Source organism: Sceloporus occidentalis, unplaced genomic scaffold, assembly GCF_023333645.1.
Source record: "Sceloporus occidentalis isolate IW3139 unplaced genomic scaffold, rSceOcc1.0.p SCAF_11, whole genome shotgun sequence".
NCBI lineage: Eukaryota > Metazoa > Chordata > Lepidosauria > Squamata > Phrynosomatidae > Sceloporus > Sceloporus occidentalis.
The window spans coordinates 2924844-2945058 of record NW_028316991.1 but is presented as its reverse complement, the minus strand read 5'-3'; the positions used below and the strand labels follow the sequence as shown (position 1 = coordinate 2945058).

Below are 20215 nucleotides of genomic sequence, written 5' to 3'. Positions count from 1 at the left end.
CAATTAAATTCTTGAGAATTCACTCCCAAAGACATAACATAATTAATATGTCCAGAGGCATAACTAGAAACCACAGGGCCCTGGTGTGAAAATTGCCCCGGTGCCCCCCAATTTCAGCAGCTGGTCTGTACTATCATTGCCCCCAAACAACTTGTCTGTGCCTTTTTTGCCCTGCCCACTCTTCCAACATACACTCTGGCACACATATGTAAACACAATTACACAAATTACACACACTCATACTCACTAACACACACATGCACATTCATTCTAACACAGTCTATCTCACCCCACTTACATACACATTACACATCCATGCTCTCACACACACACACAATTACACATCCATGCTTACACGCTATATATATATATATATATATATACACACACACATATATACATGCATCCCACTTCCCTGCTGCCCCTGCTTACCTCTGACCTCTAAAGCACCTTTCTCTTTGGCCTCGGTTTCACCGCGGGGTCACGTGATGTAATGTGACCCCAATACTTTCCTGTCTCCAGGTTCTGGTTCCGACCTGGACTGTTGCGTTCCAGGTCGGTAAGGGCCCTTTCTAAACTATTTTGAATCAGTATGAGGAGACAGGAACAAGAGGTTGCAGGGGTCGCCCTGGGCCCCCTAGAGGCATGGGGCCCGCTGCGACCCCTGTAGTTATGCCAGTGAATATGTCCCTAACTCATAACATGCTTAATTTTGGCACACCCATTCACTAAACATTATGGGGAAAGGTATCCTACTAAAAATTGTGATATTCCCTCACATTCTGCATAATCTAAGCCGCTACCTTTCTTAAATTACAAGAAAACAGGACACTTATTAAAAAAATCTTCACATTAATTTTTATGGGAAAAAAATCTAAATGTAGTCCCAAAAAAATCTCCCACCGAGAGGCTACTGGAGGTTGTAATAATTATTATTATTATCAACAAGTTACACACATCGCTTCTTACAAACATATATTCAAGATGTATAACAAAACTAGAATTGACAGAATTCCAAAAAATTGGTGCAGAAGGTTTTGCTTACAAACTTACAATATAGTACAGCCAATTTATGGCTATAGGAAATAGCCTGTCTACTGGACAAATGGGCAAAAGTCCCACAGAAACGCTACAAAATCTTGTGGAAAGCCTTCCCAGATGAGTGGATACTGTTATAGCTGCAAAGGTGGGAGGACCAATTACATATTAATGTCTATGTATTTAGGATGTGATGTCATAAAAGTCACTGTTGGTGTAATGGTTAGTGTATGGCTTTAGAGCTACAATCAAGATCTTGCCCTTTGCCTCCAGTAGAGCCAATACAATATTGGCATATAACTGATAATTAGAATAATTAAGCTCCTTTAACTGGGATGGAGAAAATGTTTTTTGATACTCACTGATCCATTACATTGGTTGTTATGCTAATAAGACTCCTTTATAAACTTTGCAACATAGCCACTTTTTACCAGTGTTTATTATTATTGTTTTGTATAGCGCCAATATATTCTGTAGCATTGTACAATGGATTGATACGTGATAAATTTTTCGTAATGATCAAACCATCGCCGGTTGTTATCTTAAAATAATTTGAGAGAGTGGAGGGTACCAGAGATAACACATTCTCATTTTTTACTAACATTGTTTGTTACCAAATGAATTAAATAGAATGTTGCAATGCACATGTAAGATCACTAGGTGGTGCTACATTTAGCAACACTAACAACCCAAACAGAATTTTAAGGCTATCAATAGATTTGTGAATTTGTATTTGGGAAATACACAAATTTCCCAAATACAAATTCACAAATGTTGCGTTTTCGTTGTTCAAACAGAAAAGAACAAATGAATATGGTGGCTGAAAAGTAAACACGAAGTTGCACAACACAAAGAATCTTCGTTTCTTTATGTTCGTCTTCCTAACTAATCTCGCTGGTTCCTTACCCCATACAAGTCACTGTCTCTAGCCTTATGTTTTCCATAGTATAGCAGGGGTTAATATGGGAATCCACAGGATCGCGCCAGGATTTACAGGTCCGTAAGAGCAACTCTTATTGGTCGCCATTTGGTCTCCGCCAGGCCAACCGCTCTGAGCAACTTGGAATGGGAGGAACGGGGATTTGAGTCCCCCTGGCAAAGGGCAGGGCGAGGTACACTTCGGAGCAACATGGCTTTGGGAGACCATTGGCTTTGGTGCCAGGATTTAAACTTTAAAGGTCCGTAACAGTGTCAATATTGGTGGAAGGCACTGTTTATTTTTTAAAACTAAGCACCCGTGGGTATTTCAAATGATGGTATTTTAACACTTTCCATGCACTTGTGATATTTATTTGTTTATTTATTGCCTTTTTTTTTTTTTACATTTATTCTATATTTCATTGCCTTGACCCTCTTTCAACATTTTCACTTTTTTTTCTGGCGAGCAGAAAGGACTCTGGAGAGCAATCACACGAGGCCCTGATTTTTTTTTATGTTGCTGAATGCCTTGATATCGAGGCATATCAGCAACACTAGCTAAGCAAAGAAGCAATCGATTGCTTCCTAAGCTTTTTTTAGGAGCTGCCATGTTCAATATGGCAAATATAATTCAAAGTGATCACATGGCACCCCTGCATATTTTTTGGTGTTGCTGAATGTCTCAATTGTCTTCAACACTGGCATGTGATTGCTCCTTAACTGTATGTTTTTCTGTGATGTGCCTGGCACGTCATTGGTCCTTAAGGAGTTAAAAGGGACATTATGGATCGCAAATGCAATTGGGCCCAGGAGACCCCTGCGACCACTTGTTCCTGTCTCCATGTGTGTGTGTGAGCATGGATATGTTATTGTGTATGTGAACATGGATATGTAATTGTATGTGTGTGAGCACGTATGTGTAAGTGGGGTGAGATGGAGTGTGTGTTAGAATTAATGTGTACGTGTGTGTTATTGAGCATGAGTATGTGTAATTTACCAAGGGGAAAAGAAGGCACAGACAAGTTGTTTGGGGGCAATGATGGCACATACCAGCTGTTTGGGGCAAAATATGGCACAGATAAGTGGTTTGGGTGCACTGGCAAGCTGGGGACAAAGATTGCACAGACAGGCTGTTTGGGGGTGAGGATGGCACTGATAAGCTGCTTGGGGCAAAGGCACACACAAGCTGTTTGGGGCAAAAGGTGGCGCTCACAAGCTGTGTAGGGCAAAAGTTGCCCTTTGGGACACATTGCTTGGTAAAGTTGGGGGCCCCAGGGCAATTTCTGCACCAGGTCTCTGTTGCTTATAGCTACGCCCCTAATGGAGATTTAAAAAGTGCAGAGGTGGGCACCAAAAGTAATAAGAGGAATGGAACGTCGCTTCTCTGCCGTTTGGCTAAGATCGAGTAAGTGGCTGGGCTTGTGTGTTAGTGTATGCTTTTAGTGTGTGTGAGAACTGTGACGGAGACCCATACTCCGACTGAGTAGCTCCGCTGAAGAGATCTTCCTTGCCACTGAAAGCTCAATTGCTCATTATCCCTTTGCAATCACCCAAACACCGCGGCAACCCGAGATACCAATAGAGAGCCCAGGGTCCAAAGATGTTATGTTCCAAAAAGCATCTTGATCCGTCGTCAGGACCCTAAGCGCTGATAACATCCCTGAGGATAGTCCATAAACTAGCTGGGCCAGAGTTCCAGAGCTGTGGCTAGGTAAACCTGGTTCTAAGGATGGGCAAGAAAACCAGGTTTCCCAAATGAGCTCCCTCTTAGTAACCGCAGATTGTGACCCACCACAAGCACAGCATAAACCCAAAAGAGCAACGTGGTAGGGCAACTGACGTCCGTAGCGTCCGCTACACAGTTCATTGGGCATTGCCACGGTTCATATCTGCGGCAGTTTTGCCACTAGGTCCCTGTCAGGTGCATGAAGCATTTCCAGCCATGTAGAACTCCCATAGCCATCTAGTCCATGGAAGTCTGGTAAGGGCAGACCAGACTGGGTTTTTGGTCACCCTGTGCCCCCATTGAGCACTTAGATATAAAAGTGGACTGGGGAGGCAGACAAGGCCCCCATCTCAAACTCAAACCTACTCCCATGTGTGCTCAGCCTGAGGGGGTTAACGTGACAAGAACATATGCTGTAAACATGTATGTGCGTGGTGTGAATGTGTCTGCTTATGGTGTTAAAATGTGTGAATGTAAGTGTACAGTGTTAGCATGAGTGTGTGTAAGTATTTGGTGCTGGCCTGCTTGTATGGTATTAGACCTAAAGTATATTTATTTAGCATTATATACAAGTATACTTTGTTAAACACATATATTTAAAAAACATTCCTGAATCCACTTATTTGGCTTGAGTTTGATCCTTAAAGTCATAAGCTTACAAACCGTTACAATGCAATGCGTTATTTTTGTCTCTCTAAAAATATTCTCCCAAAATATGCTTCATCAGAAACTCTACCCATAACCAAATGCAAACACGAATGACATTAAAGAAACACTTTCTCTTTCAAATGTCTGTGTGACTCACATACAGTTAATGCAGAAACTACTACTTACTGCAGTTATTTAACTTTATAGTCTCACATCAGACTTTGAATAATGTCACCCTGCGTTGATATTGCGCAATATATCAAATATCCTGCGTTTCCCACAGCTTTCCTTTTAAAAGGGGGCGTCGTGTCCCTTTAAGTGCCTGTCATACACGTGTTGCAGAGGCTGGCTCACTGCCAAGAGACTGTTACCTCCTCACAGCAACCACAGTGAGGAGGAGGGCCGAGGTGAGACTCCCAGAACTTCGTTAGAGTGCAGGAATATGTCGGAGGATCGAGCGGACTTTCACAGGGAGAACCCCGAGCTGAATGAGCTGTCCGATCAGTCCCCTGTAGTGCAAAAGGCCATCGAGATCTTAAGGCAGAAAGCCCAAGCTGAGACTGGTCACTGGCCCCTCGGCTTATCTGATGACTTCTTACTGAGATTCCTTAGGGCGAGGGATTTCTGCATAGAGCTGGCGTTTAAGGTATGAGTGAGCTATATGTGTCTCCTTTATATCCCAGATAGAGTTTATGGATGGGAAGTTGTGTGTTTTGTTACACCATGTCTGATAGTTGGCTTCACCCCATATCAGACTTCACAACTCATTGTTAAGTCCTTAGCAGGATTCTGGTCTTCAGGGCTTGTCTGACTACTTCTGTGAAAGTGTAATGCTCTGAAAATGCACACAACATGAAGCTCTGTCTGCATTATAGATGTGAAATGGATATTGCATCAGATCACCCTTGATGTAGAGGTATTACAGAAATACTCACACCTGAGAATGTTTTAGAAGAGATTAGCTGATATACAATATAAAGAACACACATTTGTTCTTTATCTGGTTTATATTCTGAAATGTCAGGGATTATGCATTATTTTTATTAAATCGGGGCTTCTCTTTCTTTGCCTGACCATATTGTAGCGTCGTTGAAAAGGTTAATTCTGGAAATGATTGTCTTTAATTCATCCAGCAATACAAAATTTTACTAAATGTCATTTAAAACAAAAGAAGGCAACCTTGGCAACAGTCCCGTAATAGCGGAATTAGTTTCCATTTTCCAGGTTATATCCCAAAACCAAGGAATGTCAGAGTGTAATAACCTTTTTAGTATGACCTGTGGTGCATTCCCCCATTGTGTGTATTTAACAGTGGGCATGGATTAGATGAAAGCTGCCCTAAAACACTTTGGACTTTGTTAACTTTAGATTTTCTTTTGTTGGTTCCTGGTAAATAATCATCCTATCCTATTGCAATATGTGAGATTTGGGGGGATATTGCTCTCTGGTACTCAAGGGGTTAAGGGCAAATAAATGTGAATTTTTTTTGCATACATGTTTCTTGTTCACATAAGATATGATTTATTTATTTGCATGTATAACCCTCATTGTGCACTTTTCAGATTTAAAAAAATAAATCTTGGCTTCCTTACAACATTAATGGTTTCATTTTTTTATTTTTATTTTTTTTTAGCTCTGAAGAAGTCAATAGAATATAGGGCGGAGGAGGAAACTCTCTTCTGCACACAAAACTATTTTGGAGCTTTGTGTTGTAATAATATGGAATACTGAATTTATATATTGTGTTCAACATTATCTTGCAATGCAACATAGTCAGGTTACTCAATCTCCAGAGTGGAGTAGATTTGTGTTGTTTTTGTTTCTTTATAAAAGCACACAGTGGTATTTCATTTGAGAAAACATCTCAAGAACATTGCATCCTGACTAGGGCCGATTCAAGGATCTGGTGGGCCCTGGGCAAACAATATAATAGTGGGCCCCCCTCCCGTCCTGTAGTGGGGCATACAGGTGCTGTAGGTGGGGGGACAGGGCTTGTAGTGGGGGGACAGACAGGGGCTTGTAGTGGGGGGGGCAGGGGGCTTGTAGTGGAGGGCCCACTAGCCCTGTTCCCCCACTACTAGCCTCTATTCCCCCCACTACAGCCACTGCCCCCCATTCATTCACGCAATTCATCCACATTCATTCATTATCTTCCTCATTCACACAATTCTTACAGACATTAATTCATTTATTATCTCATGCTTTCACATAATTCATCTACACATTAATTAATTTATTCTCTCACACATTCACAAAATTCATCCACTCATTAACTCTTACTTATTCTCACTCTTTCTTTAAAGATTCTTACAACCTCCCTTTCTCACAATCTCCTCCCCCTTCTCACTATCTACCCCCTCTTCCCCTTCTCACAATGTACCTCCTTTCCTTACTATCTACCCCCCCCTTTGCAGTTCACTTACCCTGGTGAAGTCCTGTGGTGGGAGCGCAAGGCCTCAGTCTCTCTGTACTGCCACGGCACGCGCAGCTTCTTTGCTGAGCGTCGGAATATGATCCAAGGAAGAAAAAGCTGTAAACTGGCGACAGGGTCATGGGCGACCAGGGCTCATTGATGCATGTGGGTGGCGAAGGCTGGCCCATATGGTGAAATCCAACAGACAAGCTACTGTAGCTCAAATTGCCAAAAAAGTGAATGGTGGTTCTGATAGAAAGGTGTCAGTACACACAGTGGACCGCAGTTTGTTGCATATGGGGCTGGGTAGCCAAAGACCAGTCATGGTGACCATACTGACCCCTGCCCACTGCTGAAAGTGCCTACAATGGAAACGTGAGCATAAGAACTGGACCACGGAGCAATGGAAGAAGGTGGCCTGGTCTAATGAATCACGTTTTCTTTAACATCACATGGATGGCCGTGTGTGTGTTGCTTACCTGAAGAACACATGGCACCAGGAAGCTTCCATGGAGGCCCCACCTCATACCTTACAGGACTAAAGGATCTACTGCTAACGTCTTGGTGCCAGATACCACAGCACACCTTCAGAGCTCTAGTGGAGTCCAGTCCTCGACGGGTTGGGGCTGTTTTGCAGGCAAAAGGGGGACCTACACAATATTAAGCAGGTGGTGATGTTATGGCTTATCGGTGTGTATATTATTTATATATATGTATATAAATAATATACACACATGTATGTATGTGTGTGTATATATATATATATATATATATATAATTACACAGTGCCCTCTGCAAATATTGGCACCTTTGGAAAATATGAGTTAACTAAAACTTCTTAGTTATTGCCTTGATAATGGAAATGGGCATTGTCAATGCTTTTGCTATTTTCTTATAGCCACTTCCCATTTTGTGAAGCCCAGCAACCTCTAGCTGCACATCACAGCTATATTCCTTGGTCTTACCCATTGTGATGAATGACTAAGGCAGGGCTCGACAAATCCCAGACGCCAGGTCGCCATGGCGACTCGGAATTTTGTCCTGGCACCTAGGTGTTTGTCAGCCTGTGATCGCGGGGGGCGCTGCTGCTGTCTGCCCAGGAGTCTGGGCAGACAGCACAGCCACGTAGAGCCCGCCCCCGAGCCTGAAATCACTCCCACGGAGTGATTCTGTAGGCTGAAACGGCGATTGCAGGAAAACCTGCAATTGCGTTTTCAGCTGCCACAGGCAGCTTCAGGAAAGGGGGTTGAGTGTTGATTGGCACAACATCCCCCTGCTGCCTGATCGCTCCATGAGAGTGAAAGTGCAGCGTTAACCCCTTCAATGCCGTGGCATTTAGGGGTTAATTCCCGTTTTGTAAGGGGCTCTGCTGCTGGTGGTCTGCCTGGAAGCCCAGGCAGACCAGCAACAGCAAAAACGAGCCCCCACAAGCCCTTTGATGATTCCTGTAGGCATGGAAGCCTACAGCAGTCATCAGAGACTCCCCCTGCAATGGCTGGTCTATAGACCAGCAATTGCGTCCCAGCTGTCAGAGTCACTCCTGACCAACTGTTAGTTTAAAAAAAAATCCTGGCTCCTAACTTTTTTAAATGGTGCCTAGGTGTACTAAAAAATGTAAAATCTCACCGGGAATATTCATCAAATATATGAATATGATTTTTCTTATATGTATTCATAGGGGTGCCAATAATTGTGCGCAACATACAATGAAGACATATTTACCAAGGGTGCCGATAATTGTAGAGGACACTGTGTGTGTGTGTGTGTGTGTGTGTGTATATATATATATATATATATATATATCCGGATTTCCCCATGTATAAGATGCACCTTTTTTAGAAAAAATTGGGGTCTAAAAACTGGGTGCATTTTATACAGTGGTGGTAGATTTTTATTTTTTTTAATTATTTTTTTTTTTTTACATTTTTACCGGAAAGGGACCTGCTGCTTTCCTCTTTGTTGCTCAGCAGCGTCTCTTGATCCGTCGAGGCGACACAGGAACCCAGTGGAGTCGCATGAATGTACATCAACAGAGGGAAACAGCAGCCCCCACGGAAGTCTGCTAGCGGAACCTTGCAGTTCGTATATGTGTGTGTGTGTGTGATAGCATGGATCCGTGTGTAGGGGGCACAGGAAGGCTGAAAGTGATATGCATGTACTGGCTGCCTGAACATGATAGGAGTGTGATTGCTAACAATTGCTAACAGCTAACATCAATCACACTCATATCATGCCCAGGCAGCCAGTACAATAACTTTATGTAATTAATATATTTTTGGGGGGTATTTTTTATCGGTTTTTGTGTTTCATAGCTATATAAAACTACAGCTATATCTAATATATATGTGTGTGTGTGTGTATATATATATTATAACCATTGTACCTTGATGAATGGCTCCACCCCTGACCTCACCCACTTATAGGGGTACTGCCCCCTTCCTCTTGCTAAACACACCAACATAGGGGTTACCTTTTGGACACCTGAAATTTTGAGGGTATATGATGGGAATCAATACATGGTAATAATAAAAATGAAGAGCAGATACTTCTTTTTACAATAAAATTTGTTTCGAAAACAGTAACCTTTTTTGTAAGTAACTCATATGAATGGTATGGAATGTGTAAAGCAAGGATTGGCATAGTTAACAAATAACAAAACAGCCGCAGGCTGATCTTTGAACCATTCTTTAAAAAAAAAAAAAAAGGAACTGCAACGTAGATTGCACTTACGCGTAGATCAAACGTCTTGGCCGTTATCATTGTGAATGAGTTATAAATAAGCCTCACTTGGGTCAATAAATTTATAAAACATAAAACTATATGGCCCATGTAGTCTGTCATTACATTAAACATAACTGTGTGCCTATTCCATGCATGTTTAAATTCACTCACTGTAATAAATTCTGCCACTCGTGCTTTAATTCTTCCTTATATTACATCTAAGCCTCTGACGTCCTAGTTTTAGATTGTGGCCTATTGTCTTAACATTTATTTTCCTTTTCAAATACAATTCCCAGTAGTACTTTGTTGAAACCACATATATATTTAAATGTTTCTTTCATATTCCTTGTTTCTCTTCTTTCCTCTAGACTGCACATGTTGAGATCCTTTAGTAGTTTTTATCCTGCAAAGGATTTACCAATTTCAAAGTCTGTCTCCTGTTTGTATGTATATATAATGTATGTCTTATATACACTATATGGAGAAAAGTATTGGGACACACCTCTTTATTATGGAATTCAGTTGTTTCAATTAGACCCAAAACTGTAAGGGTAAGCTTTTAGGAACAGCAGCACGAAACCGAAGACCATGTATAATCAGAAGAGGTGCTGAGGTGTGCGGTGGCGTATGAGGCTCTGCTGATTCCATAGCTGAGGAGTTCCAGGCTTCCACTGACACTAATATCGGCACAAAAACTGGGCAGTAGGAGCTTCATGCAATGGGTTTTAATGGCCGAGCAGCTGCATTCAAGCCTCACATCACCAAGTACAATGCCAAGCGTCTGGTTTTGGCAGATGCCAGGAGAACAGTAACTACCTGACTGCATTGTGCCAACTGTAAAGTTTGGTGGAGGAGGGATAATGGTATGGGGCTGTATTTTTTGGGTTGGGCTGAACCATTATCCCTCCTCCTCCACCACCATCCCTCCTCCTCCACCACCAAACTTTACAGTTGGCACAATGCAGGTAACGTTCTTCTCTGTGCTCCTTCAAGTCTGGGTTTGGCTGATGCCAGGAGAACAATAGGAGGTGTATAAGGCAGTCTAAGATCATGAGGCTGGGTGACAGTGGCGTCGCCCCCTGTTGCCCCCCTGCCGAATTCGGAAAAAAGTCGCAATGCGACTTTAAATCCCGTCTTTTTATTTTTTTAATGCGGAGGAGAGAGAGGGGAGCCTAGCAACCGCTCGGCGCCCCCCATTCTCCTCCACGAGGCCTCTACCTCCGTTGCGGTGCCGGCATTTCATCCTGAGCGTCATATTAAGCCAGTACATGCTGAAACCTAGCTAGCTGCCTCCCTTGTGTATTGATGCTGCCAGCAGTATGGGGTCTGCACATCACTTACAGCCACCCTGCACCAGCATGTACTGGCTGACTTGGCATGTTAGGAGTGTGATTGCTAACAGCAATCACAGTCCCATCATGCCTAGGTTCCAGCATTTACTGGTTGGATGTGTAAGTGCTGGAACCTAGGCATGATGGGACTTTGATTGCTGTTAGCAATCACACTCCTATCATGCCAAGTCAGCCAGTACATGCTGAAACCTAGCTAGCTGCCCCCTTGTGTATTGATGCTGCCAGCATGTACTGGCTGACTTGGCATGATAGGAGTGTGATTGCTAACAGCAATTACAGTCCCATCATGTCTAGGTTCCAGCACTTACGCATCCATGCTATCACACACACGCACACTCATTCATTCATTTATATACTCATTCATTCACAGATTCATTCCCTCAATCACGCATACTCATTCAAACACCCTCCCCACCCCCTTACCTGCACTCGAGGTGCGGCCGCATGTTGGACGCCCCTGCTCTAGGGGCATGAATATGTCTCTCCATGACTCCATCCCTCCGTCTATCACCTCAATTTTTTTTTTTTTTTTAAATACTTACTTTTTGTGTTGGCTTTCTTCCATTGACGTGCTCTTCTCCCTCGAGATCTTCTCCTTGTCACGCGGTACCAGCATTTACTGGTTGCCTGGGTATGATGGGAGTGTGATTGCAGTGTGGACGCCAGGGCTGGCTTTGGGGTATGCAACCTGTGATCTATGCGTGTAATTTAGGGGGTTTTAAATATACCTTTTAATTACGTGTTTTTTTGTGAATTCCAATTGATCTATACCTGCAAAGCTGGGTTTGTGTGTTATTCTGTAGATCCATATCTGCTATGCTATGTTTCCATACATTATTATGTATACCTGCAAATACAGGGTTAATATGTCTTATTCAGCTGATTAATACCTGCAATGCTGTTTCCATGTATTTATTTGATCTATACCTGCAATGCTACGTTTCATATACTATTGTATACCTGCAAATACAGCATTTGTATGTCTGATTCTGTTTATTTGAGATCACAAGTGAATTTCAGTTGATCTATACATGCAAAGCTTGGTTTGTGTGTTAATGTGTTGATCTATACCTGCTATCGGCAACTGGGGCTAATGTTGATATATATGGGCAGCAGGGGCATCAATACACAAGGGGCAAAAACACTAAGGGGGGTATAAACAACAATGCAGTGTGAAAAATCCATCCTGATGTAGACGTCTGTGATGTAGATTGTGTACTGCTGTTTGTGTGTTTTTGGTAATCAGTGTAGCAGAGCCTGTCCTCGGTGTGTGTGTATAGGTGTTGGTGTGGCAGAGCCTGTCCTCGTGTGTGTTTGGGTGTTGGTGTGGCAGAGCCTGTCCTGGTGTGTGTGTTCGGTTGTCAGTGTGTCAGAGCCTGTCCTGGTGTGTGTGTGTGTGTGTATTTGGATGTGGGTGTGGCAGAGCCTGTCCTGATGTGTGTGGGTGTCTGTGTGGGAGAGCCTGTCCTGGTGTGTGTGTTTGGTTGTTGGTGTGGCAGAGCCTGTCCTGGTGTGTGTGTCTTGGTGTCGGTGTGACAGAGCCTGTCCTGGTGTGTGTGTGTCTGGGTGTCGGTGTGACAGAGCCTGTCCTGGTGTGTGTGTCTGGGTGTTGGTGTGACAGAGCCTGTCCTGTTGTGTGTCTGTGTGGCAGAGCCTGTCCTGGTGTGTGTGTGTCTGGGTGTCGGTGTGACAGAGCCTGTCCTGGTGTGTGTGTCTGGGTGTTGGTGTCACAGAGCCTGTCCTGGTGTGTGTGTTCAGTTGTCAGTGTGGCAGAGCCTGTCCTGGTGTGTGTGTCTGGGTGTCGGTGTGGCAGAGCCTGTCCTGGTGTGTGTGTCTGTGTCACAGAGCCTGTCCTGGTGTGTGTGTCTGGGTGTTGGTGTGACAGAGCCTGTCCTGGTGTGTGTGTTCAGTTGTCAGTGTGGCAGAGCCTGTCCTGGTGTGTGTGTGTCTGGGTGTCGGTGTGACAGAGCCTGTCCTGGTGTGTGTGTGTTTGGTTGTCGGTGTGGCAGAGCCTGCCCTGGTGTGTGTGTCTGTGTCACAGAGCCTGTCCTGGTGTGTGTGTGTCTGGGTGTCGGTGTGACAGAGCTTGTCCTGGTGTGTGTGTTCAGTTGTCAGTGTGGCAGAGCCTGTCCTGGTGTGTGGGTGTCGGTGTGGCAGAGCCTGTCCTGGTGTGTGTGTGTTCAGTTGTTGGTGTGGCAGAGCCTGTCCTGGTGTGTGTGTTTGGGTGTCAGTGTGGCAGAGCCTGTCCTGGTGTGTGTGTCTGGGTGTCGGTGTGACAGAGCCTGTGTTGGTGTGTGTGTTTGGTCATCTGTTTCCTGGCACTTAACTTATAGTAGGAATTATTTAATTTATATTTATCCAGAGATAAAATGCCCTCCTGAAGTTGTAGTGACTTCAGGGGACAAAACGTTACAAGGCCCTGAAATAATTTAGTGGAAAAATTATTTATTGTGTTATATTTATTTCAAGGATTAGTCGCACTCAATTGTGTCTTCAGGCTTCCCATGTTGAATGATCAAGTATTATTTTAGCCCAATAACAAAAGTATAATTCCATAGCACATTACTTTTGGAAATTATTAATGCCCCCCCAGTTTGACTGTGGTATCTTGTGTGCCTCCCCTATATATTGTTTCTAGAGTCGCCACTGCTGGGTGATAGGTGGAACATGTACGGAGCAATGGGTAGTATAATGGGTTGGGCTTAGGGGCCAGATGTCAAGTTTGTACTCTGCCTCAAAATTTCTGATGGTGGCCCTTTCCTCATTGCTGTGTTATGTAAAAAGGTGTGTAGGTTAGTGATGTGTGCACTCTTAATGTCAGAAAGAATGCTTGTAGAAACAGTGATCTGATTTAACAGTTATGCATTTATACTTCTCCTACCTAGATCAGCTCAGCTAAAAATGTGAAACCTTTTCATGCTGTGAACAATTAATATTAACTTGTAAGTCTCATGTTAAATGGTCTTCTAGCTCCTGAAAAACTATCACAAATGGAGAAAAGAATGCCCTGAAATTACTGCAGATTTGCAACCTTCCTCTCTACTTAATCTTTTCCGTTCTGGTTACCATGGAGTCTTAAAGTCAAGGGATGCTTACGGCAGCAGAGTTCTCATTTACAGGATTGGTAAGAATATGTAACATATGGAAACTTGGTAACCCAGTGTCATTTTTTTTTCTTGAACTATTACAATTAGCAGATTCTCATTTTACACAGAAAAAAAGAGAATTTTGATTCAAACAAACAAAATTTGTTGTCGCTCACTCACACTCCTTCACTCATAAACTTTCACAAACTCTCACACAATCTCTCAATGTTTCCCTACCTTCTTTGATAAGTGGTTCTGTGTCTCCACTTCTTTGTCTCCTTCTCTGCAGTTCCACTTCTTGTTCTTCTATTTCTTCTTGCAGCTCTGCTCTGCATTATCCTGTCCTCTTCTGTGTACTCCCACAATAGGGCGCACACTCTCTCTCCGGATTGGAAGAATGGAGGAAAGGCACTGGGGTTTCACCCTGTTGAGAATGGAAGTACTACACCAGGCCAGAATAATGCAGACGTATCCACAGGGAAAGTGTAAAAACTGCATTATTCTGGTGTATTGCCACTGTAACAGAGCGGAGCCTCTTCCTCATTCCTCCAATTGAGGGAGAATGCCAGAATAATGCAAAAGGAACCGTAGAGAAAGAAGTGTAGAAACATTTTGTTTCTCCACAGAGCCACTTGCATTATTCTGACTTGTTGTACACCAATCTCTTGATCACATATCAACATGTACGGGCTCACAATGCATTGTCTTAATAGGTTTAAGGACAACCCATTGTCCTTAAGGGGTTACAATATCAAAATGTGACAATATAACCACAGTGAACCAATTGTTTTCCAGAACAATGGGACCCTAAAGAGTTCAGTGCCTATGAAGTGTTTCGGGTGAGCCTTATAACCTCTGAACTCTTAGTAAAGGATGCTGAGACACAGAGGAATGGTATTAAGGCTATATTTGATCTTCAGGGTTGGAGACTTGCACATGCATTTCAAATCACCCCAACCATTGCCAAAAGGATCGCTGCTGTTATGACAGTAGGTTAAAAAGGTTTTTATACGTAATTTTTTTTGTCTTGGTTATTTTTACTTTATTTAGGGCAGTCCAAATATAGCCTTCAAAAGCTGTAGACACAATTGATATTCTGAGTCAGTGATGCCCTTGAGGCACTACAAACCTAACAATATATGCTTAACCCCTTTAGTCCCCTATGGATATACCGGTACGTCCATAAAACGCATCTCAAGAAACCCCTATGGACGTACCGGTATGTCCTGACCTTGCAGCGGCAGGGACACATCCCTGCTGCTACACGGGAGATCAGGCTGTCAAGCTCCCCTCTGTCAGCAGAAGCCGGCATCGGAAAACAGTTTTAAATGCCCGATCACGCATTCCCTTCCAGGTCGCGTCACTGCTGACATCACCCGGAAGGTCATCGGAGGGCAGGATATACCCTCAAACCCGTTATGCCAAAAGAATAAAAAATACTACCCTATAGAGTTCTATATGTAAGGGATGTGGGGTATTTCCGTAACCAGGGGATGCAGCTGAACAATTTTGTCCGGGTTTCTCTGCCGTAACACATACCCTGTGCAAAAAAATCTAAGCAACACAGAAGTGACAAAAAGCGCAGGAAATAATTTCTGCGGCCACATTTGACAGTGATTGGTGGCCAAATAACTGCATGAAGAGTGCCTAAACACCCCTTATAAGATAGTTTGGGTTGTCTGCTTTACAGAAATATATACTTTAGTGGGTATTTTTGGTTTATTTTAATGTAAAAACTCTATGGCTTTGTAAAGAATAATGTACACCTTATAGTATGTTCCCTATAAGTGCTAGGGAAGTATGGAAATTCTATATAAATTAGGTATTTGTGTAATCAAGACACCCGAATTGATAAACTTGGAGGAGATTTTCTGTCACTTTACCTAATTTTGTGAGGATTCAGAGGGGAAAATATATAAAAAAATAGTTTTTTTTTCTAATTTTCGCTAGCTTTTACTAAATGTCTCATCCTAAATTTTCAGCGAATTATCTAACTATGGTATCAAAAGAAAGCCCTCTCTCTCCTTTGAAAAAAACAGTATATAGGTTACATGGGTACACTATTTGCAGGAAAGGAGAATAATCGCTCTGGGACTTGAGGTACCAAAAACCCTTGGGACTAAAAGAGTTAAACTCTTAAATGTTACTGAATTTGACAGCAGATAACCATTTGGCTCATCTAGTCCTTGGTCTCATTCTTCTCTTTATCTCATGGTAATATAAAAGAAAAAATGTTGCAAAAGCTGTATATAACAAAATAGTTTAACGTTGAAGAAAAGTGGATACACTTTCTTTATCTGCAGATCTGGAAGCTGCTGTTTTACGCAATTTCTATATTTAGGTGGCTTTTTCTGGTTTCAACCCCACACTGACTTGGCTGATTATGGCAATGCTAATAAAGCCCTCCTTATACACTAATATTTCCTCCATGAACTTCCATTCGTCAGAGGGTCCCTCATGGTTCTTAATACCCAAGACATTCTGTAGTTTAACATAAATCAGTATGATAAATGGGCTAAGGTAACAGTGCTAGAACACATACACAAGATGTAAGCATGCAGAGGAATAGCACTCAAGATGGTGGATGTTTAAGTATATGTTGCTGATTTTAAACACCATTACATAGCTCTACTTCATTTACAGTGACATATCTGATTAATGGTGTGAGTATGCATTACATAATCTGTGAAAAGACAAGCCATGTCATAATGCCTTTATGGTTCTTTTTAGGATTCTTTCCCTCTGAAGGTCCGTGGAATACACCTTATAAATGAACCCTTGTTCTTCTATCCTGTCTTTGCATTGATTAAGCCATTTCTGCCTGAAAAAATAAAACAACGGGTGAGTGAGCAGAAAGAAATGTACAGTGCTATGGCGCAACCAGTTATTAGGGTTAGGGACAATTACTTCTTTACATGCATGATATAGGTTTTGATTTACTCTTTACCTTTTAAATGTGGTTAAGCAAAAATAGAATAAGAAATTGGGAAGGGGCAAATACTTTTTCACATCACTGTACAAAATAAGTGTAAAATGCTATTACACACCCATTCTTCGATTTGTTCTTTTAAATAGGTTATACTACACACATTGGCATCCTATTACATTCCCTTTTCTCTGCAGCTTATGTCTATAGCACAAACCAGGTTTTATTTCACTTCTGACCTAGATAATAATTACAGAAAGTAAGATGATCAGTTTCTCTTTATTGCATGATAAAGAATTAGCCGAAACCACTGTGATCATATTACAATACTTTGTGAATTTCCTTAGCAATGTTGTACAGTGAAATGCATTTCAAATCACCAAAACTATTGTCAAAAGATGAAGCAACAATTACTTAGACCTGTGTTATGCGAAAAATGGTGTGCTTTAATGCTATTCCTGCAATAAGTCTGTTTTTGTAAGATGGGAATTAGTTAACCCCTTCAGTCCCAGAGCTTTGATACCTCGAGTCCTGTTGCTTTTTTGCCATTTTTAACATGTGTGGGTTTAATTAAGATTCCCCTTTTCCAAAATCATAGTTGAGTGTCAGTATGTAACAAAAAAAAAACAACCTAAAAAAAATATTTACAAAAATGTTTGCAATCTTCTTAGGATATTTTCTACACTTTTGGTGCCCCTGTTGAACAATGACCAAATGTATGTTCAGCAACCTCCCCTGATTGCAGCCATACCCCACATACATATATCTTTTTGTTCTACAGGGCCGAATCCATCCCTTACATAGTACCCTATAGTAGTATTTTTAATAGTTATGGCTTAACCGGTTTGGGGATAGTGAACAGGGGTGGGGTTATACTTCTGACACATAGAGCTAGGGCAATAGGATGTAAGGGCTTTTGTAATTTTTTTTTGTTTTGTTTTTTCTTTTACACTTTTTCCACCTATTGGAAGAGGGAGAAACATTATTTCTCACTCTCTTCCATGAGAACCTCCTGCACTCAAAAGACTTGCAGCGGGGATTGCTATGTGTGTGTGATCGGCCACTATGGAGAGCAATTGGACTCTAGGGGAATATCCTGCCCTCCAATGACATTCTGGTTGACGTCGGCAGTGGTACAAGATCCTGTGATCGGGGCATTCCTCATGTACCAGCTGACGATCGGCATCGGCACCGGGGGAAGCACAGGCTTTCAAAAGACAGTCTGATCTAACATGTAGTGGCAGGGAGATGTCCCTGCTGCTACAAAAAAAGTCAGGACGTACATGTGTGTTCTAAATGGCTTTATTGTGTGCCTTTTTAGGACGTACATGTACGTCTACAGGAGACTAAAGGTGGTTAATGTTAATACTATTCCAGTTTATAAAGACTGTAGAAGCAATTATATCACCTCACTCTCCTCCATTTTACTTTTTTCCATTGTACCTGTCTTACGAATCTTAATTTTCCCATCGTTTAGTAATACAAATTTAAAAAGGCCTTTTTAGTAAATATAACTGTAATAATTACAGAATGGCATACATTTTCTGACCGTAAAGAAAATGTGGTGTATATCCTCTTGCGTATATTTTGATCAGCCAAATCTTATTAGTCCTGACTACACACATATTAGAGTGCAAAAATAACCTCCACATCATGCACCTGTGACTTCTTTATAACTAAAACTGTTTTTCATAAATATGGGGTTTTTACAAGTTTTATTAAATGTTATTTTTTAATAAATTAAAAAAAAAAAACATTTCATGCATGTGTAATACTTTCTTATAAAAATTTCTTTCAGGTCCACTTGCATGGATGTAACTATTTGTCGTCCCTTCACAATCATTTTTCTGGGAATATTCTTCCCCCAGAATATGGTGGGACAGGTCCACCAATGGCTGAACTTAGTGAGGAATGGGCAGATTACATCATGAGCTCTGAAAACTATCTTCTCAGTATATCTGAGACAATTTAACCCCAAGACATGAATCATCTACAATTGATAATGGAAATCTGTGGAAAAAATATATTTTTACAATTTTATGAAGAAACCCTTGAAATTACAAGGCGTATTGGAAATTTAGCATGTGATCTATATTATATAGTAGCTGAGGTACTCAATCATTCCTTAAGTGTCTCTAGTTTCTTATGAAGGAATGTTGCTGGAGAACTCAAGTAACCATGGGTGCTATTCTATAAAGAATGGTTTACATTTTTTAAAGCAATACATAATACCACTTTTCAAGATAATTAACCCGTTTGCGGTACACTGTTATACAAGGAATGCCCGAACATTCGAACGTGACATCTGACGCCCACCGAAAGTTCACTGGAGCACAGGAGAGACTCAACAGGGTCTTTCTAGACCCTGTTGGGATTTCCGATTGCTCCCCCCTTCTGGCTAATATTGCACACAATGCAGATCAGGAGAAGGGAAAAAAAAATATGAAAAAATGAAATAAAAATTATTGGGAGCCCAGTGAAGTGACCATGTGAGGTCTGAGCCAAACTGCACTAGGAACAAACAAGAGGTTTTTTTTTTTTAAATGTCACTTAGCCCTGCCACTACAAGTAAAAAAAAAAACACTAGCCCCAAAGCCCATTGTATTAATTGTATTAATTAACAGTATTAAAAAATGTCATATGTAAAGGATGGATGTGTGGTATGACTGTAATTAGGAGATACATTAGGTCACTGTTCAGCTGTGGCACCTACAGTATACAAGATTTGTTTTTCTTACTGTAGTATAGTTTGTTTTTAATCTGGCTTCACTAATAGTGATTTTAAAAGAAGGCTCTACCTCTCCTGAACAAATTGATGTATAATTTGTGCAGGTTCATCAAATATTGAAAATCATGGTTTAACAGACATATGGTAAAAATGACAAAACTCTTAACTATAATTTGATATTTTTTTAACAAAAGTAGAAATACTTTTAAGCTTTGGCATGCATAAACACGACTATACAAATACCACTAACATTGTTTTTTTTTTTTATCAACATTTTTATAGCCATGTGTATCATTTGTAACTGCTTGCCTATTAATATTTCTTGCAAGGAAAATACATTATAATTTTTTTATATGATGTAATATACACTACCATATTCCTGGCGGTGCCTGTTTTTACAGATTTTTAATGTAATTCTATGCAGATCTAAACAATGGTGCAGTTTAGAGGTTTTTTGTATTTTTAATGGAAATATTTGGTAAAACAGTTAAAATATTTTAATATCTGAACAAAACTGTTTCTCCAGTGCAGGAGGCAATTAATAACACAACTTCTAAAACTAATGTTTTAGGCAAATGTCTATAACATGAGTTTCTTATTCTAACTAAAATTTCAAGAGAAAAATGTTGTCCTGTATAATAAATAAATTAAAAATGATT

The 20215-nt window shown here is 41.3% G+C and overlaps 1 protein-coding gene across 1 annotated transcript; it reads left to right on the top strand.

Moving 5' to 3' along the window:
- The first annotated feature begins 4772 nt into the window (after positions 1–4772).
- LOC149305438 (alpha-tocopherol transfer protein-like) lies at positions 4773–18800 on the top strand. Its single transcript, XM_089477508.1, has 5 exons — positions 4773–4976; positions 13787–13940; positions 14698–14891; positions 16633–16743; positions 18627–18800. The coding sequence occupies exons 1-5, from the start codon at positions 4773–4775 to the stop codon at positions 18798–18800; spliced, it is 837 nt and encodes a 278-aa protein (XP_089333634.1).
- Positions 18801–20215: the final 1415 nt, after the last annotated feature.

Bases quoted from the DNA above. Each gene is read 5' to 3' on its own strand.
- LOC149305438 (XM_089477508.1), top strand. From the start codon at position 4,773: ATGTCGGAGGATCGAGCGGACTTTCACAGGGAGAACCCCGAGCTGAAT. The intron at 4,977-13,786 runs GTATGAGTGAGC...ATGGTCTTCTAG, and splicing joins GCATAGAGCTGGCGTTTAAG to CTCCTGAAAAACTATCACAA. The intron at 13,941-14,697 runs GTAAGAATATGT...ATTGTTTTCCAG, and splicing joins AGTTCTCATTTACAGGATTG to AACAATGGGACCCTAAAGAG.